General features: G+C 31.5%; 1 protein-coding gene across 1 annotated transcript in view; it reads left to right on the forward strand.

Annotated features, from left to right (window-relative positions):
• Positions 1-19,282, forward strand: part of LOC145326168 (uncharacterized) — a 40,224-nt gene extending 20,942 nt beyond the window's left edge. The window contains exons 4-11 of the mRNA XM_080169313.1: positions 12,389-12,507; positions 13,287-13,358; positions 14,143-14,235; positions 15,443-15,520; positions 15,966-16,060; positions 16,388-16,496; positions 17,191-17,277; positions 17,787-19,282. Of these exons, the coding sequence (XP_080025439.1) occupies positions 12,389-12,507; positions 13,287-13,358; positions 14,143-14,235; positions 15,443-15,520; positions 15,966-16,060; positions 16,388-16,496; positions 17,191-17,277; positions 17,787-17,903 (770 nt within the window). The 3' untranslated portion in view covers positions 17,904-19,282. The remainder of the gene's footprint in view (positions 1-12,388; positions 12,508-13,286; positions 13,359-14,142; positions 14,236-15,442; positions 15,521-15,965; positions 16,061-16,387; positions 16,497-17,190; positions 17,278-17,786) is intronic.
• The last annotated feature ends 5,322 nt before the right edge of the window (positions 19,283-24,604 follow it).

The following is a 24,604-nucleotide window of genomic DNA, read 5'->3' on the forward strand; positions in this document are numbered from 1 at the left end:
GTCTGCTAAAAATTCCATTTCAAGTTGTACGGATTTTTGTGTGACTGACTATCTAGTGCAATAAATCTATTGTACATACGAAGTTCATACCACCAAAAGTGATGAACTGAAATTAGTTTCCGAATGTGAACACATTTTCCTAGGTGTTTCCCAATCCTATCTCAATATTTGCTACTAGCTAAAAAGCCTTCAAACTTTAAAAAAATCAAAATTTGAATGTATTAACGATTTATACATTATACATTCAAAGTTTTGATTTTTCAAATTTTGATTTTTTTTTGTTGGAAGTTTGAAGGTTTTTTAGCTAGTAGCAAATATTGAGATAGGATTGGGAAACACCTAGGAAAATGTGTTCACATTCGGAAACTAATTTCAGTTCACCCCAAAAGTGTGCTCATATAAAACTGTTAAAATATTAATCATCTTGATGCTTGATTGTTTATTTCATTAAGTTGAGTGTCCTAGCGTTTCAACCACTAATTTTAATCATCAGAAGGGGTAATTTTGTGTATCATCGGCCATTGTATTATCCTTTTAGATCCCTAGTCTGTTCGCCTATAATACTGTAGAAGACACACGCTTGGCTATTTATGGATGTACGTGTCCAGAATGGCTTGCTACATAAAACTAGTATAAAACTAAGATGAATTGTATATTAGCGTATTTCTAATTTTATAAGATGTATTACAAAAAATAAAGTCATTTGCCAGAATGCATTTCATTGCAGTGCCGCCATAATAAATGTAGACTATACGTAGATATTATGACAGTGGAAAATATTTTTTGCCAATTTAGATTTCTTACTTGGAACTTTTTTATTGGTCAGTTTGTTCATCCAGTAGGAGGTGAAGAGATGTTTTAAAGGGAATTGAAGGGGGAATTTGATATTTTAGCACGCTGTAAGTATTATTTTTATTTGAGAACATGAAAATTTGGTTTAAGATCCAAGTTAAAATATATCCGTTGCAGTGATACAAATGTATAAATATTTCAAACCTCATTAGAATAGACTGCCATAAATAAGTAAATAACAAGAAATTTAATAACCATAATCGACAAAGCAAAGTAAGCAAATAATATCTTGGTCAAAAAAATACATTTTTAACACACATCCAGTAGCGAACACAGAAAATAAAATATCAACGTCTATAACATATAAATTTGTAGTTTTATCATTTTATTCAGATGTGTCTTAGCAATTCATGTACCGTAGGTATAAAACTTCAAGGTATTAATTTAATGTAAATTCCAGTGTCCCCTCTCTTCCTAGGTTTGGGGGATTAAATCAAACACAGATGCATGCTTATCCCAATATTAGTGTACATAAGATATGTACCTATAAGATAAAGGGTTGAACAACCCCTAAATAAGTTTTTATGTTTTTGTAACGCTTCACGTGCATGTTCAATAGCACCCTTACCAAGAATTTATCCACTAAAAATAAAAAGCTTGGACATTCTTGGGGCAAAACTTATCTTGCGGTAGATTATACATTTGGTATTATACAGTAGCCTCGCTACTATCTATTAAGCTAAATAGGTGCATTACACATGAATATTTGAAAGGCGCCACCCTTGACTCTGTAATACAAACAAAACAAATACCCCCAATCAATACCGCCTTAAATATAGATTGAAAATTTTAAAGTGAAGATCCATATGACATATGCGCAACAAGTCTATACACATGTCTTGTGGTCTGTCTGTCGTATAGGCTTCAAAAGCCAAAAATGCAATAAAAAATATTTGGGGATTTTCTTTAGTTATTTTTACGTATTCTGTATGACAATGCAACATCTACACTTTTGTTGTACCTTTCATTTTATTATTAGGACATTGTTATCATTTTTGTGTCATTATCTTACATTTTATCTGTATATCTATTTCCTTTTCAATAATTTCTATGCATTCCTTGTGAATACATAAGGTTACTGACAAACAAATTAAGAGTCCAACTTTGTACATTGTAGATTCGGTAATTTTAGGTTTTATCGGTTGCTACCAAAAAACGTCCAATTACTTAATGTTCAATACAAACAGTTTTATTTTAATCAATTTCTAAGTTTTAGTATGAAGGTTATATGTCATTGTACTTTTTAAACTTGCATATATTCTTGGACATTTGGGTATCTGTCACCCGTTAGTTTGTCTGACTGTTTTAGTTCTAATTTCATCTTATCTTACCTGTTCTCCTGACTGATCTCGACAAATCAAGAAAAAGCTAGAATATTTTGCGTCACCGTGTCCTTAATTTTTTTTATAACTAGTTCTGATAGTGCAAACAAAATGGATGTAGAATATACGTGGATGGTAATATAACTTGGGAAAAATTTTAAGTCCAATCATCAATTATTGAATGATAAAAGTAAAAGAATAGAGGGAGCAAGGGTTAAATAACTGTTTGTTCACGGGATGGGGACTCTGAGCTGACTTCTAATTGGGTTTTTAATATTAACCAATAGCGTCGGAGATATTAACACAGTCAAGTCGTCACAAAAGTGCAGAAATCAATTTGATAGCAGACGAAGAAGTGCTTAAAGAACTTTACTCTTTCGTGAAATACTGTAACTCTACAAAAAAAATTTCCTTACAAACAGAAAAAGTCTTTTCTTCAAAGTCAATCTGAATTTGGTAACCATTTTTTTAAAATTTAGATTATCATGTCGAGTTTTCATCAAATTTAAAAATTTTTTGCTAAAAGTATTTGAAAATTATTATTTTTTTATGCAGTAATTGGATGAATATCCAACAAAGTAGTAGGATGTATGTGTGTCTATCTTTATGATATTTTCTATGATGGTAAACTTTTTTGCTTATGACATAAACTAAAAATCTAAATTTTTACATTTAATGCTCTGATTGGATTTTTACTGATGGTATACATTAGATCTTTTCATGAAAATACCCTTTTTAGAATTTCAATCTTCTGCTAACCTAAAAAGTTACTATAGGGGCCTAGAAATATATGTAGAAAATTTCAGCTCTCTATCTCTACTGGCGACCTAGCGCCAGGCATGTAAAATATCAACAGATAACGGTAGCACGGCGGTTTTAACAATATCTCAGTAATGTGCAGGTTTTCAGCTCTTCTGCATATTTCAATTTAAACACATAAAGCCAAAGATATGATATCCAAAAAATCTTTTGTCAAAGTCTACTCTAGACCTAGCGCCAGTCAGTTTTCTAAAATCATGCATTTTATACCTGTGAAAAATGAAATCGCCAGCGCTAGGTGTAGAGTAGACTTTGACAAAAGATTTTTGGGATATCATATCTTAGGCCTTATGTGTTTAAGTTAAAATATGCAGAACACCTAAATTCACCTTCCAAGCCATTCTCTAAGCATTTTAATTTTTTTTTTGAAATAACGGGATTTCAAAACTGCCTTTTGAAAAGGCCTAAAAAATATCTTTTTTTGTCCCTTTTTTCACTGTATATAGTTACAACTTAATAAGATATTATTCTCAGTTAAAAAAAAATTGGCGCTTCCAGCACCAAAACAGGCAAAAACAGGCAGTTAAACTTCTGAACCCCTACTTAACCCCCTGACAGACCCCCCCTCTATCTCAGCTTCTGTTACAGATAGAGACGTAAATCTTTTTTCTGGTTGTTCATGTGTATTTTTAGAGAATTACTTTTTCTAGTCATAGCGGTCAGACCGCTCCTTATCCGCTTTTTAGCGTCCAGTCGCTAAATATTAAAACAGCTGTAGAGCGGCCAATTTTAAAGCTAAGAAAACCAAATTTTATGACAAACTATTATTTTTTATAATAAAAAAATACCTTTTTTGACCATCGCCAAAAACGACAAATAATGGAAAGCGCCAATTTTGGCGGTAAAACAGCCAATTTTAAAGCTAAGAAAACCAAATTTTATGACAAACTATTATTTTTTAAAATAAAAAAATACCTTTTTTGACCATTGCCGAAAAACGACAAATAACGGAAACCACCAATTTTTGCGGTAAAACGGCGGTTGGCGGCGCTAAAAAATATTTTTATCTGTTTATAGTTACTACTTATTAAGATATTATTCTCAGTTTTAAAAAATTGGCACTTCCAGCACCCAAACCGGCAAAAACAGGCAGTTAAACTTCTGTATCCCTACATAACCCCATAACAGACCCCCCTCTATCTCGGCTCCTGTTACAGATAGAGACGTAAAACTTTTTTCTGTTGGTTATGTGTATTTTTAGAGAAAATTACTTTTTCTAGTCATAGCAGTCAGACTGCTCCTTATCCGCTTTTTAGCAGCCAGCCGCTAAATATTAAAAAAGCTGTAGAGCGGCTAATTTTAAAGCTAGGAAAACCAAATTTTATGACGAGCAATTTTTTTTCATAACAAAAAAGATGCTTTTTCTGACCATTGCCAAAAAACGACAAATAACGGAAACCGCCAATTTCAGCGATAAAAACGGCGGTTGGCGGCGCTAGTTTTATCTGTTTATGATCACAATAAAGACTACATACAAAAATTGGCTGGTCTAGAGCTGTTTTAGAATTCCGCTACTGGCAGCTTAAAAACGGCAAAACTACAGGTAGGAAATAAAAAATCAGTTAAAAATCGGTCAAGGAGTGGCCAAACAGTCATGGCCTTACTATTCACGGAAGTTTATTATTACTCAAGAATTAATATATATTTATCAAAAAATTTAATTGATTTGAAGCTTACATGGACTGCCGCCACTGGCTGCGGTCAGCTGGAAACAACAGCTGATTTAAAAAAAAATTTCATATGTCATGTAGGCATGTAAGATAAGCTTAATTTTACAATTTAAAGTCTATGAGTAAAAAAATAAATACACTGGAGCCATTCAAAGTTATTTGAAGACTAGGAGGATTATATCCTGCTGGATCATACCTGAACACCTAATTTTCATCTTATTTTTTACCAAGGTTGATTAAATATTACAAAAGTAATTACAAGAGAGTTGTCCTTACTTCTGATTTTAGAGCTTTGTCTTTATGGATGTTGTCATCCTATTTTTTGTCTGTATTTAATCACTTATTAATGTTGTCATCATTGTCATCTTATTTGATAAAAATATCAATGCTTTACAAATAAAATTTATAGAGAAGATCATCTTGATGTTTTTAATAATTAGATTTGTATATTTTGATTTTGTTGTTAACCCTTTGTAGACAAATTGATAATATTTCTAAATGTTATTTTTTTTTAATTGTCTGCGTCTGGCATCTGACTAAAATAAAAATCTATTACATTAGTTTAAACAATTAACTGTCTTGACCCTTTCCAGCTCTTAATCAGCCAATTTTTGTATGTAGTCTTTTATTGTGATCATAAACAGATAAAGATATTAATTGGCGCCGCCAACCGTTATTTTACCGCCAAAATTGGCGGTTTCCGTTATTTGTCGTTTTTTTGGCGATGGTCAGAAAAAGCATTTTTTTGTTATGAAAAATAATTGCTCGTCATAAAATTTGGTTTTCCTAGCTTTAAAATTGGCCACGGAGCCGAGATAGAGGGGGGTCTGTTATGGGGTTAAGTAGGGATACAGAAGTTTAACTGCCTGTTTTTGCCGGTTTGGGTGCTGGAAGCGCCAATTTTTTAAAACTGAGAATAATATCTTAATAAGTAGTAACTATAAACAGATAAAAATATTATTTAGCGCCGCCAACCGCCGTTTTACCGCAAAAATTGGCGGTTTCCATTATTTGTCGTTTTTCGGCAATGGTCAAAAAAGTTATTTTTTTATTTTAAAAAATAATAGTTTGTCATAAAATTTGGTTTTCTTAGCTTTAAAATTGGCTGTTTTACCGCCAAAATTGGCGGTTTCCGTTATTTGTCGTTTTTGGCGATGGTCAAAAAAGGTATTTTTTTATTATAAAAAATAATAGTTTGTCATAAAATTTGGTTTTCTTAGCTTTAAAATTGGCCGCTCTACAGCTGTTTTAATATTTAGCGGCTGGACGCTAAAAAGCGGATAAGGAGCGGTCCGACCGCTATGACTAGAAAAAGTAATTCTCTAAAAATACACATGAACAACCAGAAAAAAGTTTTATGTCTCTATCTGTAACAGGAGCCGAGATAGAGGGGGGGTCTGTCAGGGGGTTAAGTAGGGGTTCAGAAGTTTAACTGCCTGTTTTTGCCGGTTTTGGTGCTGGAAGCGCCAATTTTTTTTTAACTGAGAATAATATCTTAATAAGTTGTAACTATATACAGTGAAAAAGGGACAAAAAAAGATATTTTTTAGGCCTTTTCAAAAGGCAGTTTTGAAATCCCGTTATTTCAAAAAAAAATTAAAATGCTTAGAGAATGGCTTGGAAGGTGAATTTAGGTGTTCTGCATATTTCAACTTAAACACATAAGGCCTAAGATATGATATCCCTAAAATCTTTTGTCAAAGTCTACTCTACACCTAGCGCTGGCGATTTCATTTTTCACAGGTATAAAATGCATGATTTTAGAAAACTGACTGGCGCTAGGTCTAGAGTAGACTTTGACAAAAGATTTTTTGGATAAAATATCTTTGGCCTTATGTGTTTAAATTGAAATATGCAGAAGAGCTGAAAACCTGCACATTACTGAGATATTGTTAAAACCGCCGTGCTACCGTTATCTGTTAATATTTTACATGCCTGGCGCTAGGTCACTAGAAGAGATAGAGAGCTGAAATTTTGTACATATATTTCTAGGCCCCTAAAGTAACTTTTTAGGTTAGCAGAAGATTGAAATTCGAAAAAGGGTATTTTCATGAAAAGATCTAGTATACATACTTGATTAAAAATACAGTAAATATTTTAATATTCACATGTAATTTGCAATTTCAAAGGGCATATCAGCTTTTATATGATCCTTTTAGTAGTTATTATCTTTGTAAATATTTGGACTTGCTATCTTTATCATAATCTGAGCAAGGTTCTTATTCTTAAAAGATAAATAAGGATGATTAGCAGTTGAGTAGCCGCACAACTAAAACTATTTCTATAACTCATTAAATCAATGTATAAAAGTAATAGGATGTATGTCTGTATTTGTGTCTGTAGCTTAAGATCTCAGTAACTGCCCAAACTATATGAATCTTCTTTGCAGTAAAGCTTTGTATAGGCCCAGGGTAGGTTTATTACTATTTTAGGAGAAAGGACTTTTACCTTTCCAAGATAAGTTGCCTCTGAAAAAGATACTATTCCCAACCCTAAAAAAAGTGGAGGGTTGACCTACCTCCTACCCTCTTTCTGAAGTGTCTCTGGGCAGCGAAACCGTTGGTTTCGAATAGAGTTTTCTATAATTATAGGGGTTATCGACAATTCAAATTTTTTTTTTACTGAAATAAGTTTTGTGGTGTGTTGAATCAATAGCCGATTTATTAGTAGTTGTCTATAGTGCCATAGCAAAATGGGGATAGATGTCACTGCTTTTGGCCTACCTATTCTATTGACGTCAGAAAATACCTTATACCCTATCTCTTTTCTAGGGTGTTTCTTTTTCCCTTCCCTTTCTCTTGCCCTCTACTATGACGTCAATAGAATAGGTAGGCCAGAGGCGGGAACACCTATCCAAATTTTCCTAGGGCACTAAACACAGCTTTGAAGTGTGCATGGTGATTGCTAAATTCACTCCTGCATATAATTGCTCTATCTATCAAGATTGTGCATTAGATAACAAGTTATTCAACCCTAATATTTCATCTGGTAAGGGATATAAGGGTTTTGCAATGGATTAGAAAAGGCTTGATCTAAAAGGTGCATTTTTTGGAAAGATTACCAAATAAAATCCTAAAACTAATACTAACCAAAACAAAGCATCTTTTTTTACTAAATTTTCTATTCCCAAGTAAATAAATGGTTATTTTCCATTAATAAGATGAAAGAGAGTAATTGTAATAAGAGACTGTGTTATCAGTATGTCTGAAACCTGGACAAATTCATTAGCAAACAAGTTTGTTCAAATTTAATTCAAGACTCGCTGTAATTTTTATATATATATATACATGTGTGTCCTTCAAAAAGTATGTTGTTGTATCTTTTAATACGAGTTTTTTTTTATGTTGCAGTTTTGCTTAATCAAATGCACTTTTGAATTCTAGGGCTGAGTATTTATTGTTATGGTGCGTGCACAGTAAGTTGCAAATAAAAAACGAGAACTGAATAGAGAACATCATATTAGACGGAATGACTGACAAACTGATCTATTAAAAAGTTAGTTCACTACAAATCCAAATCTTGGGTATAGTCCTTTCCACGACATCTCTCCATAAGGAGCGATTCTTCGTATTTTTCACAGTTGCTTTTCTCCTATTTCTAGCCCCTGCGGGGGGCTCTAACCCTGCGGGGCCAATTACCTAACCCTGTGGGGCAATCACCTAACACAATATAACCTAACCTAACCTAAAATAACCTATAAAAAGCCATTTTAAAAATACGAAGAATCGCTCCTTATGGAGGGATGTCGTGGAAAGAACTATACCCCAAATCTTTGTCTTAATATGTATGTATGTGACTGTGTCTATAAACATACAAGTGGAGAAAGTGGTCATACCACATTTTATATTCATTATTAGTTAGGTGACCTTATACTTCATAAGATAACATCTTCAGAAAACAAAACTAATGTATATTTATAAAATATAGAAAATCATTTGGCAATTTACCCCAAATTAGCTTGTCGAACATTGACTATTCCCCCTCCCCTTTTTAAAATTATTGGGGGCATTTCTTTTTTTGTTTGTTAGTTACATTAGATCAGGTCACAATAGGTTATTTTGGGTAGTAGTTTGCCTCGCAGGGGTTTGGCATAGAGAACAATTTAATAAAAAAATAGTTTATTTTCCTAATTTTCAGCAACTAATGTTGGTAAAATATTTCAATTTACGGATTTATTGAGGAAAAAAAGAAACATGTTTATTGACAATAATTAAAAAAGAATTTCTAATTCTATGGAAACATGTTAAAAAGTTAACAAAATAAAAATAAAAATATGCAGAACATTCATTTAATAGAGAGCACTTGTATCCTTAGTTATTAGATCCTTTATAAGAACACCATAAAATGTACAGGTTATCGAGTACATACAATCATACATGTTGAGTTTCGCATGTTTAGAGTTAGTTTATAGAGTGTTCTGAAGGTCAAACATGGATTACAACTTACATAAAAGCTAAGCTCTGAAATGGTAGGACAAACGAATATTAATACATGCAGAGTGTTACAACTGAATAAGCAGAATATGAATGTACAAGTCTTTTCAAAACTGTAGGTAAATTTGTTTCAAAACTGGTTAAATACAGGCTACTTTTTTAGGACATACTTACATCTATTAGTTTCCGAGAAAAGCGAAAGTTAAATTTTTGTAAATTATTCCCAAAAAATCTTTATCTATCATAGAATAGAAGGATTACTATCTTTTTGGACATTTTTTCATAGAGTAAACAAATAATGCGAAAAGAAACAATCTAATACACATTTGGACAACGTATAGATTCAGATTTGACTCATTGGTGGCAGCTGACCTTCATTAGGTATTGCTTGCGCCCAGGGAGGCAGGAAAGATTAACTAAAAATATTATAAACTCGTTTTTCAATTCTTAATAAAAAAGGGCAATATTGAATTTTGTTGTACAAAGTAAAAGTGTCTAAACATTTCGACCAATTATTCTTAAACCCTGAACCACTTCATTATGCAATCTAAATTTTCCTGGATATTTTGTATACGGTAGTCCATAAGTGACAGCTTTACAGTACATTGTTTCTATTTGTTAAAGCAACACGTATGATAAAAGAAAAAGATTCTTTTTAAAGTAAAATGCTTATATTTCAATCAAAATCTATATTTTTGTATTTTTTACCGATCCACTTTATTATGCAAATCAAAAGAAAATCAATGGGAAAACGTTTGTTTTGCCCTTTTCTCCACTTTTAAAAAAATAATTCTGATAAAATAACAATTTTTTAAGGGATTTATTCATTAATTATCATGAAAAACAGTTTAAGTTAGATTTTAATGATTTTTCTAAATAAGAAATAATTGAAAAAAAGAAATTCTATCCCTATCACTTCAGAAGGACAGCTGCTGACCCCTAGTCTTATGGATGAAGCTAAATACATGTTAAAGATAAAAATTACCCTGAAAAGTATACAAAAATGTTTTTTGATGTGTTAAAAAATCCATTTGAAAATCTTGATTTTGAGGATTATGGCCTTTAAGATGCTCTTACTGGTGGTGAAGGTGAGCTAAATGTTATCTAAGTACATGACCATTACAACAACTTGTCTATTAACCTATGTACCATTTTTTGTAGTCATAGCAGCCTCCAGTGGAGCCTCTCGACATGAAATATAACCATTATCTAAAAACTACATTATTTACTTTATGAATTTTAGTAATTAAAATTGCAATTTTTTCTTTTTTAATATTGCTTGGCTGGAGGCTGCTATGACTACAAAAATTGGACCATAGTTCAATATATAAGTTGTCTTCATGGGCATGCACTATGATAACATTTAGCTCACAATCACCACCAGTAAGAGCATCTTAAAGGCCATCATCCTAAAAATCAAGATTTTAAAATGGATTTTTTTTAACACATCAAAAAAATTTTGTGTATACTTTTAAGGCTAATTTTTATTTTAAACATGTATTTAGCTTCAACCATAAGACTGGGGGTCGGCAACTGTCCTCAAAGTGATAGGGATAGAATTTCTTTTTTTCAATTATTTATTATTTAGAAAAATCATTAAAATCTAACTTAAACTGTTTTTCATTATAATTAATGAATAAATCCCTTTAAAAATTGTTATTTTATCAGAATTATTTTTTAAAAGTGGAGAAAAGGGCAAAACAAACGTTTTCCCATTGATTTTCTTTTGATTTGCATAATGTAGTGGATCGGTAAAAAATACAAAAATATAGATTTTGATTGAATTATAAGCATTTTACTTTAAAAAGAATCTTTTTCTTTTATCATACGTGTTGCTTTAACAAATAGAAACAATGTACTGTAAAGCTGTACACTTATAGACTACCGTAGACAAAATATCCAGGAAAATTTAGATTGCATAATGAAGTGGTTCTGGGTTTATTATGATTTAATCTATCATATTTATTGGGTAAATTGATTAATCCTCTATTGTCCTATCCCTTAAGATCCCTGCGTGAGCCTTATATAGAAAGATAGTCAAATAGATAAGATGAAATGAAATATCCTAATGGACTATAAGTATAGATGTATAATCAAGACAACTACCTGCTTCAAGTTCTAGCAATTTTTTTGGGACTTGGCCGTGTTTCTATTTCCGAAGCTGTTAGCTGATTTTAAAGACTCATTACAAAATCGGTACAGGGTCATTTCCCCTCTATTTTTAGTAGCGAAGCTACTCTATAATTTGAAATGTCCGTCTGTCCGTATGTCCGTCTGTCCGTATGTCCGTCTGTCCGTCTGTCCGTCTTAGTTTGGGGGAAACGTGATTTTCTCGGCTCCTGTAAAAGATAAAAGGCTGAAATTTTTTGACAACATTCCCATTATTAAGGAGCACAATTAACTATAAAACATCAATGGCGGTAGGACCGCTTTTTAGCAGGTTTTAGGCTATTTTTGTATTTTTCACATTTTTCTCCATATCTTTTGTGTTTATGGTCCGATTTCCAAAATTTTTCAGTTATAGTATCAAAATTAAATTTCCTGTTGTTTCAAGAAAACAACTATGACGGTCAGACTGCCTTTAAGCAGGTTTTAGGCTATTTTTGTATTTTTCACATTTTTCTCCATACTTTTGGTGTTTATGGCCCGATTTCCAAAGATTTTCAGTTATAGATATCAAAATTAAATTTCTGTTGTTTCAAGAAAACATCTATGGCGGTCAGACTGCCTTTTTGCAGGTTTTTGGCTATTTTTATATTTTTCACATTTTTCCTCATATCTTTGGTGTTTATGGTCCGTTTTTAAAATTTTTGTAGTTAAAAATATATAAATTAAATTTCCCATTGTTTTGAGTTCCAGTATGTAATTTACTTTGACTGTCAGTCTGTTAGTCATAGTACTGAAATATAAATATTAAGAAAATAATAACAAATGTTGAAAAGGTTTCGTGATTTTTTTTCTAATATACATGCTTTTGACAACTAATATCTAAATTCTTATTTAATTGTTTGTGCTTCGCTACTTATGGATGTTGTCATCCTTGTTTAACTTTATTTGTGATATCATCAGTAACCTTTTGAAAAGCAAAGCTGTTTTACAATTAGGTTTGCTCCGTACTGATTATTACCAATTCAATTTCAAACCAGATGTGATGATTCCTGTAACAGTTAGGTAGCAACTCTATAATCATATAACCCAATTAACCCTTCCACTATTCAACTAAAAAGCTAATTTGAAACCACTAGTCATTATACATATTTTGAAATGAAAGTAATTGAAATATATTTTTCAGGCACAGGGCGATATTTCCCGCTGTTACCGCCCTACCATGGAATTGATTTTGCAGCAAACTTCAACAAATTAAAATCTAATGGAGACATTGCTTATTTTGTTATCAGAGACAGCATTGCGGTAAGACTTCTATATTCTATTATATAAAGTACTAGCGGCTACGCCCCTAGAGGCCTTTAGTGGCACTTTGAATGTTTTTTTTTAATTTAAAATATCTAATTGCAGAAATAATTGGTTTATGTTTCGTTCAAGTCTCTTTTTCGGGAGGGGTAATTTTTTTCTAGGGGCGATTTCTCCTGATAGGGTGGTGGTACCCTCCCCCAAAATAGTTATAAACCTTCCCGGGACTTATGAGAAGCCACCCTATTAAGGAGAACCCGATCGGTTTAGCGGTAAGCGAGATCCTTCGGTACAAACACACAAACAAACACCGAGACATCATGTTACTTTATTATAAGGATTAAGATTTTTTGTCTGAAGATAAAGATCTCGGAAACTACTGAACCGATTCTGTATTTTGAAAAAGCTTTAAATAGGTCTATAAATTTTTATTTCAATTTTTAGGTTTAAGTCGTTGGGTGGTTTTAGGCTATTTTACTACCCTTTCTTTACCCCCTTGAATACAAAGCGATGTTAGATATATTAGCTAGTAGACTAATCTAAAATCAAGATTTCTACTGCAAGGGTATAAACAAAAAGTACTATATATGCTTGCAAAGAACTAATAGAAAATATAAATGAACAGACAGAGTATAGTAGCTTTTTTTTACATTTAATATACACAAGCGGCTACGCCCCTAGAGGCTTCTAGTGACTCTTTAAAAAAAAGACAAAGGTCAACCTTACCTTTACAATTTAATCTTAAATAATTCTATTTATTATTTATTTATTTTTTGTAGTGGTTAGCGATCAATTCATTCTGGGTGGTGGCCCATTCAGTTATGTGGGACGGTGAGGCTACAACATTGCAGGTAATTTTGTTTCTCGTATTCATTCGAATCCGGTGGATAGGAACCGGTTCTCATCCATAAGAAAAAAACTATGTCTAGCATCGTATTATATCCAGTTTTCTACGGCACTGCGGGGCTCAAAAAACTAGTTTTAATCTTATAATTGTACATTCTATATCCGCGGAAAGCCGTTTATAATACGATGAAAGAAATAACTATTCATTTATAAAAATATTCATGGATTTTTTATGTTTATATAGCTGGATAGAATCATCCCTGATTTTGTAAAATCACTTCTTTTTATATATAAAAATTATTTATTTCTTTAAAAGTGTCAAATCAAATCAAATAATTTATTAACCATAAGATCATACAACTACTCCCGATCTTTGGACACTCCACCAATCGAGTTACGAAACATGATATATACAATTATATTAACATATTAATAATTTAATTGATGGACTGATTTTATTTTCCATCTTAATTCATTGGACTATTTCGAATTGTCAATAGCTTTTTTTCTGGTTTTTCTAAACCAAGTACATAAGATCAGGGTTTTTCAGCAATAAGACAATGCAATGTCAATAAAATTATATACACCCTTAATGAATAAATTACCTCTTCTGCAGATTATAGACACAACAAGTTTGGAACTTACCAATAAAGTTATAGAGACAACGTTAAAGATATCGAAGTTGTAAAACTTTGGGTACCAGTAACAATTACAGTTCAATATCCCCTCCCTCCCTAAGATGGAATGGGCTTATAGTAGTTGAAATGTTAATAATTATATTATATTTAGGATGTTATAACAAGTATAACAACACCATTTGTACCAGCCAAACTGAGCACAGATGCTAAAATAGAAAGACTCAATTTAAATTCAATATCTGAGGTTAGCTTAGTTAAAAAATTTATTGATATAATCCAAGGATCTAAAGGGATAAGTCAATGGCCGATAAATTGATGTACTGTACATCCCCAATGATGATACACAAAATTAAATTAAAATTAGTGGTTGAAACGTTTGAACTCTCAACTTAATGAAACAACCAATCAAAATTTGCTGAAGTTCCCAAAGTTGTTCAGTCAACGAATAAGAAAACGTTATTATAAAACTTTAGCGACTAGTGTAATTAACAATTCATTGTCCCCTCTCTCTTTGGATATATTCACTAATCTTATATCTACCTTACAATTAGTGTTTGTAAGGTCGTTTGTCCGACAGTTTCTAATTAGCTTCAGGAATATAAGTCTTGACGAACTTTTTTACTCTATTGACCCCTTAAATGTTTTTGCTGCGATAGTTTGCTATTACTTCTTTATTACAAGGCATTATTAGCTACAAAATTAATAATATCGCTAATTTTTCTATCATATATTTTAAGATTTATTTTAAAAGCATAATGATTTTATTTTTTTTATTTTAGTTTTAGTTTTATAACTCGATAGCTCTTAATCTTAATATGTAAATTTGCCTAGAGAAAATATGTACTTCATTAAAATTTAATCTATTAAATTAATTCATATTAGTTAAATTCATCAAAACTTTAAAAATTCTAATAACCAAACAAAATTGGGTCTATTTCACTTTGGGCCCATTCATAATATTTTTTTTCTAAAAAAGGGCGTGTAACGAAAATGAATACTTTTCAATTAAGTTCAATATCCGTAAAAAATAACTAAGTCTAATTTGAGGAAGCAAGACTTTACATTTTTTAGTAGAGAAGCTAATTTATCATTTCAAAATCCGTTTGTCAGTCTGTCTGTCTATCCGTATTTCTGTCGCGTTTGGGAAACGTTAATTTCTCAAAACTATTTATTAGACGACTATTGAGCAATTACTTTATAACTTACATGGTCCGTCGGTCACAATGTTGTCTCTATTATACATTTTGAACGTCAGTACGTCAGTCAGTCCGCATAGTTAAGATAGATTGCTTAGTTTTTCTTTCTAAATAAATACTCTCTAACAAAAACATCAAGTATATAATTTATTTGGTCCGTTGGTCTCCCAGTTATGCTATAAACATTTTAAACTCCTTTCATCCTTTTTTTGAGCTCCGCTACTTATGGAAGTTGTCATAATTGTTTCATTTCAGCTGAGCCCTGTTGGATTATGGAATTTCTTTACCAATCCAAACACATCAACCAGAAATCTTTATCTCAGCTTTGGATTTGTAAGTTTATATTTTATTCAGCGCATCCACTCCATAACTCACTTTGTCTCGTTGTATGTATGCCTATATAGGAAGTGTATTACTAATTATTAGGTTAACAAAACTGGAGCTAATCTTTAATGTTTTGATTAATAATTCGCAAAACGCTGTCTGTAATACGATGTGATAAATAGCTTTTATTCGATTTATTAAAGTTTTGAAACTGATTAATATCCACTGGATTAGAAACGATTCTCATCCCTAGTAAATAAATATAGTATTATATACAATTTTCTACGAATATGAAAAGAAATATTAATGAGTAATACCACTTTTGTTAGCCTGTGCCTTAATCTTATAGATTTTCATTTTTATATCCGCAAAAAGCTATCTATAATACGATGCGACAAATAATTATTTTATTCTGGATTAGCACCATTTTTTTTAATTGACTATTATTTAATAGGCTCTTGGTGCCCAAATTTTGTGGATTCTGCCTACTTTCTTTGGTACCATTTCCACTGGAGATGAAAAGAAGAGACAGGATAATGATATTGACAGGTTATATCATACATTTTTTTACATTTATTTATAATGCAAAGTAGAACAATGTCTGTCTGTCTAAAGCTTTAAAGATCTCGGTAACCCCTGAACCGATTGGGCTCTACTCTACATGAAATATAGTTACTGTTTTTGCGGTGGTTTTAAAATTAACTCCGCTAATTTTTTTAAAGAACTACAAAAAAATTTAAAATTTTGTTTAGGAAAAATATTACGAATTTCGTAAAAATGAATTACGAATTTTGAAAAAAAAATTGTGTTGAAGCTGCTTGTTAGTGTATAACAATGAAGGCATAGTTGATTGTTTTATTAGAAATAAATATTTAGAACTCTTGGTATACCTGGTAAGCTGGTACAAGCAGATCCTGCGGCCGCCTGGAACAGAATTTTCAAACCCCAAGGCATTCTACAGATCGTAGCTATCAACACATTAAATGTATGTAAACTCCTAATAAAAAATCCGAAAACAGTACAAGTGTCGAACTATGACGTCAGAAAAAATTAACAATTAACCAATGAGAGGCCGCTATATATTTTACCATTGTGAATACTGGCTTCTTATTGGTTAATTGTTAATTTTTTCTGACGTCATAGTTCGACACTTGTACTGTTTTCAAAAATGCACACAAAGTGTCTGTTGAGCACGGTTATCCTCTCCCTCATTATTTTTTGATAAATTTATAATAAGGGGGTTATTTTTTTTCCTATGCTTAGCCTCTGTGGGGAAGTAAGCCCTACTGGGCTATATAGTACTTAATTTAGCCTAACCGAACCTGACAGACAATCAAAACAAATTACTTTGATTTCCAATTTAGTTTTGAAATAAGGGAGCTGGGTAATCTAAGCTTTCCCGGCACTTTTGGTAAAAGCACCAAATTTTCCGATGACATTGGAGAGATAGAGAGAAAGAGAGAGGGGAGATAGATCGAAAGACTGGGAAAATAAACTGCAAATGATTTTGCCCCTCAAAGTTTTAAAACTCCTTCTGCAGTTTGTTGGCTAAGCTGTTAATGTTGAACCTGGATTAAATTGTAAAAATAACTGTGACCTAATTTTCATTTTATAAAGAACAAATTGCATTTTTGATTATGCCTTTTTTAGCTAAAATTTGAATTAATGTTTTGTTTAAGTATTTTGGAAAGTTGATATTCTGGACTGTGATGGCCAACCTACCTGACTTGCAGGCTGATTCTGTCATCACTGGTAGATCTAATCAGGTATACAAACTTTACATCTTCAGAATGAAGCTCTTTATAGTGCCTATAAAAATGACGTCATACAATACATACTACCCATAATACCCTATATACAGACTAATAAAAGCTTTCTTTAGAACCGACACGACACAAACAGTTTAAATTAGAGCCCATAACCTCCAGGTGTTATATCTCAATTGTGGAAGGGGAGTAACCCATTCACAATCCTTTTTTAAATTTCAAAAGAAAATAAAATAGGGGGCGGGGGGTATTTTTCAATGGGTAGGTGCATTGTGCGGTATAAACCCCCGAACATGGCAAAAAAACACTGAAATAAACTGGAATTTCTAGCCTATCCAAGATCGTAGCGAACATAAATAAACTTACAAATTTATGTTATATAATAAATATAGGCTAAACAAATATAAAAGGAATAGCTGAAGGCTAGACTATTTGAGTTGCTTGACTTATAGCAAACATTAAAAATATCAGTTATTTATGTTCATTTTATATTTTTATTATTTTTTCAGGGACCTGAATCATTTTTTGGTTCACTGTTAACTGAATTTATGGACGGAATTAAAGTTGATGTGGAATATATGATTGATTCTCTACAACAAACACAACCTGAGTTCAAATTTTATTAACTGAAGATTGTTAAAAATATTGTAGCTACGTATTACTTTAGGTGATTTTCCTCACACTTATTTCTTGACCACCAAAACCTCCCCTATTGTCATATTTTTATAAAAAATAACTTATTTCAAATCCCTGCCATGGGATTAAATCTTCATGACTCTATCGCTAAAGAGCTCTTCTAACCTTTCTTAATCTAATCTAAATATGAAAAAAAACGAAAATAAATTCTTTACTTAGAAAATTTGGTTTGTGGTCCAGATGTAATTTGAGGTAAAACCACCAAACTTCAATTTATCTGGGATTGGTATTTGTTATTATTAATAGAAACGCTTGCCATATAGTCAAATAATAATCATTAATGCAAAATTTTAATTGGGGAAGCTTTTTATGGTGCCTGTAAAAAATTACGTCATACTGGCCTACCATTGGTCAATTAAAATGTATACTGGCCTGCTATTGGTAATCTATTCTGTGTATTGGCCTATCATGGGTTGTATGTATTGTATGACTTTTTTATAGGCACTATAATCAGCTTCTTGATAGGGATTTAAACAGATCTAGTCACAATCTTGCTCAAAAAGTCAGTACATTTATCAAGGCATTTATTTATTTAACTTTCTGTAAAAAGATGGCATTTTATTTAATCAAAAACATTAAATTTCACCTTTGCTCAAATTTAAATTGGTGCTTAGTCCTTATTTTAAATAATATTTAAATATTTTAAGTAACAGGATCTATGTCTGTTTGTCTGTGTATTTCACTAACCTCTGAACCGATATGGTTCTCCTCTATAGTGTAGATTTTCAGAGGTCCTGGGCAGTTTTACTGCTATTTTGGGGGAGAGTAACACCACCCTTCCAAGAGAAATCGCACCAAGAAAATTAAGAGAACACACAAATATTTATTTTTCACTTTTCATTTAAAAACTAGATTTAAAAGTGATGGGGGGACCTATTCACCCCCCCCCCCTCCCCTTCCACATAGAGGCCTTTATTGATTACGGTGCACAGGGGGGAAAAGACAGGACTAAAGTAATGTTTCACAGCCCGCCACTGGATAAGAACTTGTCTCTAAAAACCATAGTATGCCATGTAGAACACTTTAGATATATTTGTATATAAGGGGAGTTTCCTATGCTCAACAAGGCCCTTTGAGATAAAACACCTGTTTTCCTATAATTGCAACTATGTTTTTATTTTACCATTTGTTAAAAATCGTCCATTAGAATCATTTAAAGGCCATATTAAGCTTTACTTCTTACCTTTAAGTTAACTGTTTTTTTTATTCTATGTTATTGTGCTTTATTTATAAGAATCTCATTATTGTACTATTATATGATATATATATGTTAGTTGTTAAGTTTGATAAATATATATATTTTGTTATTGTTGGTGTTTGGTTTTTTAAAAAAAATCTGTACTTCTAGCCTGGATAGTTTATATGACGGGATGCTCCACAAGATCTTGTTTTGGTGTATCTCTGAATCAAATCTTTCTCAATGACGTGAAGGATTATTCGGTCAAACACCCTTGAGACAACCCACTCTTCACGATCTACGTCTGGAAGTCCTAAATTTGCATTTGGCCCAATCAGTATCCCAACTCTAACTGTTTGCGTAGCGCATCTGTCATAGCAGCAGCAGAAATCATTGTTTATGCCTGCTTGCAGTAACCAACAAGGACAATTTTCTTAAAGTTGGCAAATAAATTAGAGCACCATCAAGTAAGTTAAGAATTGACAACCCCATTTAGTAAACAAATGAATATTAATGGGAATCAAAGTAAGGCCTTTCGTAAAAGGTATTTGGCTCTTAGAATTCCTTTTCACAAAACTGCTGGTACTTTATTCTTTATTCAGATTATCTCTACTTATTTTTATATTTGTTCTACAATTCTTTTTTTCATTGACGTGTAAACTCTGCAGATTAGACAAGCGTAAGACAGACTGCACAAACACATATAGGGTTGCCTTGCTACTAAAAACTTTTTGGCGTTATATTATGACATACATAATAATATATTAGATATAAGAAATAACCAACAAGCAGGATATGTTGCAGGATTTTATTCGAATTAATTTCGTTGTTGGTATACGTTGATAAAATATGAACCTTACTGTTGAATTTGAGATAGTACGTATTATTTCATTACATTAAAGCAAATACCAATGCTTTCACACTATAACCTTGTTGAACATTAATACCCCTCCTCCACATATATTTTATCAATTTGAAATGAAGGAGAAGGGCTTATTTTATGTTTACTTTAGGTCAGGTTAGGTTAGAGGCTACTGTGTATACCCGCCAGGCTAGGTCTCCCCGCAGAGATTATGCACAGACAAAAAAAAAACTATCGTACCTACCATTATATTTATTTATTTAGAAAATAACGGAGGGGGATTAAAAGTTCTCAACGGGCATTTTGTAGGAAAACATACAGATATCAACTCCCGAAGAGCAATATTATTTGCATCATATAAAATTTAATATTATAAAATCTATAATTTCTCTCTTTATTATCATTGAGTTGAGGTTATATACATACATATTTTATTGTAAATTGTTATTAAAATATTTTATTTTCTACCTGGCGTGGAAACTAATAACGAGAAAATTAGATTTTCTTACAATACTGCTAATATTTGTAAAAAAAAAAAAAATTTGATATAAAAACAGATTTTTATAACTTTTTATGGTTCATGTTTTTTGCACATAGCCATTTATAAGACGATGGCCAAACTGCATTACTTTTGTGACACTTTTGATTCCTTTGACGTCATAAAATGAGGAAGATGAGAGGAGGAGTTGGAAAGAAAACCCCTAAAAAAGAGATGGTCTTCGTCAATTTATAATACTTTAAAGTTATTCGCGTATTTTTTTGCGCCGCGGAATAACTAAGCAATGTCTATAATACAAAGTAGAGCGATGTCTGTCCGTCTAACTGTCTATCTTTAGCTTAAGATTTCAATAACCGATGAACCGATTAGGCTCTACTCTTCAGGGTTCTACGATGTTGTCAAAGTATTTTGTTAGGGTATGGGACATACACCTTCCAAAAAGAAAGAAAAAAACCCTTGACTTTTTCCCTTGATGAAAGCGGCAAAGCCAATAGTCGAGTATAAAGTATTTCATGTTTGTAAGCCTTCTTATGATTACACTGAACTAGCAGCCCTGCCCCTAGCCTCATGGGTCATCTTACATTAACAAACAAACATATCTAAAATATTGTCCTAGACACATGTAAAGCTTAACTCGCTTGGTGACTCAATTAGAAAATAGTTAGTGAGATTTTAAGGGACAGATAAATAAACTTTTTATTTTATATTATAAGATCATAATGAAAAAACCTAACATATTAAAAAATAACTATATTATTTTGTTAGATGTAGTTTTGTTTAAACTCTTCTAATATCTCTTGAAGATTGTTTGTGTGTGTGTGGGTGTCGGTGTGTATTTGTGTGTGTGTGTGAGTGTATGTGTGTAAGTGTATGTGTTAGACAAATTGGTTTATTTTAGTTAATATTTTAATATCTACAGAGACTCATATCAAATAAAATTGTTAAAAAAATATTTTATTGTGATTTATAATTATAAAATATCACAATATGTTAGAAATTAGAAATTTATATATGCTTATGAAACTAATATTAGTTGTGCTAATATTTTTTTCCATTATGGCTTCGAAACCGATTAATATCCGCTGGATTAGAACCAGTTCGTAACCATGATTAAAAATTATACATTGCATCTTATTGAAAACAATTTTTCACGAATATTAGAACAAAATTCATAAATGAATACCTGTTTTGTTAGTTCGAGCATTTTGCCCATCAGGGCTAACAAAACTGGTTTTAACTTTTTATTTGTTCATTTTAATATCCGCGGAAAGCTGTCTATAATATTCAATAAAGACTTAAAATTTATTAATAACAATCAATCTAGAAGATCTAAAATATAAGGTTACTAGGTTTCTTAAGTGACAAATAGACATGCAGACAGAAGCAAACAGTAGGGTTTACTTAGGAATCTGGCAAATTTAAGAGAACTATCCGCCTTAATATAGTGGTCCTTTAATCTACACCCCCTGTAGATCAGCAAAGGCTGGTTTTAAGTCAGAAAAATAAAACAAGGTTGACAACATCCATAAAAGCGAAGCTCTGTAACGGTATGACAGACGAACATTAACTCTTGTAGAGTGTCAGAAAGAAGTTTTGAAAAAATACGTAAAATTGTTGCAAAACTTCTTGGATACAGAATACTGTTTAAGGGCATACTGATTTTTTAGTACTTGATTATAGAGATGCTTTGCTTAACACATCCCAGCTAAACAATAGTCTAAAACATACCAATACCATATGTTTAACACCCACGTCTTTCAACCTACTGTGGTATTACACCCCCGCAAAGATTACAACCCCATGCACACCCTAGGTTTTGGGCTAAAGAGGGTGTCAAAAATTGTAAGGAAAGATTCAATATTTTCTGATGCACTCCACTACCTGGAGATAATAAATGGACAATAAGTATGTTCAACCTTGATAATGTATTCATTATTACTTGGATGTTACACTAATATTCTCGAATAAAGTGACAACATTTACAGCGACTTAATCAACAATACCATTCATCCACCCCATTTACCCAATCCTCTCCCCTCCAACTGGATGAACCAACTGACAAATAAATTAGTTCCATTTTAGCAACCTAAATTGACGACAATTATTTCCGCTGTCATAATATCCTTATATATTCTATAACCAATACTTTGATTAAATTGCCGATTTTAAAACTCATTTAGATTAATTTAATGCACCTTTTAGGTTTTGTCAATTCATTGAACCTAAGAATTCCTTAATTATTGTGATGGTTAATTTTGTTAACGGCCCTTTATTTAATTTTAAATGACAATCAAAAACAATTTCTCTAGATTTTTCTATAATTAGGCTCAGTCCGCCCCTACGTCCATCCATAACGGTCAGCTCTTTTCGTTAAAATAATTTCTTCTTTTCCAGTAAAGCTCTGAATTTTATAAAACTTGAACAATAAACATGTATCGTATTTTAGACACTTGTCCACGAAAAAAAATATATGATTAATTCTACAAAACAGGAGCAATATTTTTTACTATCCGCAGATCATCATGAATATATATCAATATTACTTGGATGTTGCACCAGATTTTCATGTACTTTGTTAAAAAGATGCTCACAGCTGGCTAAAATAACGATCAAACATACTCCATCCCCTCCTCTCCTACTGTTTGAAGGAACTGACTAATAAATGAGGTCCAAGTTATTAACCTAAATTGACGACAATATATTCAAGTATATTCTGTATCCATAGATCTTCAGGATTCATTGAGACAATTAAACAAATTTTAGGTAATGTATTTCAAAAAAATTCTTCTTTTCCAATATAGCTCCGAATTTTATAAAATTTGAACAATAAACATGTACTGTATCGTATTATAAACACTTATCCACAAAAAAAGAAAATAAAAATCATATAATTAATTTAACAAAACAGAAGCAATATATTTTACCATTTGCGGCATAACATCCATAATACGATATAACAAATATTCCAGTTTGGATTTGAAACCGATCAAAATCCGCTGGATTAGAACAGGTTCTGGGCCATACTGAAAATCATGTATAGCATCGTAATACAGACAATTTTCCTTGAAAATTAAAATAAAAAATCATAAAATTCATTCGAGTTTTGTTAGCCCGGGACTTCGGCCCCTCGAGGCTAACCAAAATGGTTTTAATCTTGTAGTGTTTCAATTTAATATCCACAGAAAACTGTCTATATATGATGCAATAAAATAGATATGTTATTAAAATTTTAACTCCTAAACTGAATCCCCTTGAATTATCTGTCAAGTAGTCTTGTTAAACTTTGAGATTTAATTAAAAAATTTTCAGAAATTTTATTTTATACAAAATTTTATAAATATCGGAGTTACCTTATATGAAAAGTATATTTTTTTCCTTTGCTAAACCCCTGAAGAGCTACCTTGTATCCAATATATGCTAACTTAATCTAACTTAAATAAAAATCTACCCCATCCTCTTAACTTCTAAATAAATATGGACTTTTTTTATCTATTTTCAATTTAAAATTTTATTGCTGCGCTACTTGTGGTCATAAATATTCTTGATGTATTGTAAGTAAATATAAATTTCTGATAAAATAAAAACAATTATTGAAAGCCCTATTTTCTTGCTTTTTAAAAGCGAAGCTTTTCTATAATAAGGGTAGGTCCGTAGGTCCGTACGGTTAGCTTTAATCTAAACAGGTTAAAATTATCCTATTGATTACAAACTTTGTATGATGATTCCTATGACCGTTAGTTACGATTTAGAAAAAAACTCTATAATCGTCACCACAAAGTCCCTACGTCCATTTATCGCATGCTTTTTTTTACATTTTGTCAACAAATTGTTGTATGTTAAAATTATCCAAATTTTAGGATTTTAGGAGTACTGATTCCTATTACAACAAAGTACAATGTTGTATGCGAATCATCTCTATAATCAGGTCCTAAAAATGTAATAATGTCCTTAGACAGTATCGTGTATTTGAGCAGTTTTGCAATATATTTACTTACAATTTTGTTTATACTTATGCATTAATATTCTGCACATCCTTGTTTATCTAAGAATATAAAAATATTATATTTTATTCTAGAGAAATTTAATTTTAGTA

The sequence above is a fragment of the Acartia tonsa genome, chromosome 8, assembly GCF_053477335.1.
Source record: "Acartia tonsa isolate MP-2025a chromosome 8, ASM5347733v1, whole genome shotgun sequence".
NCBI lineage: Eukaryota > Metazoa > Arthropoda > Copepoda > Calanoida > Acartiidae > Acartia > Acartia tonsa.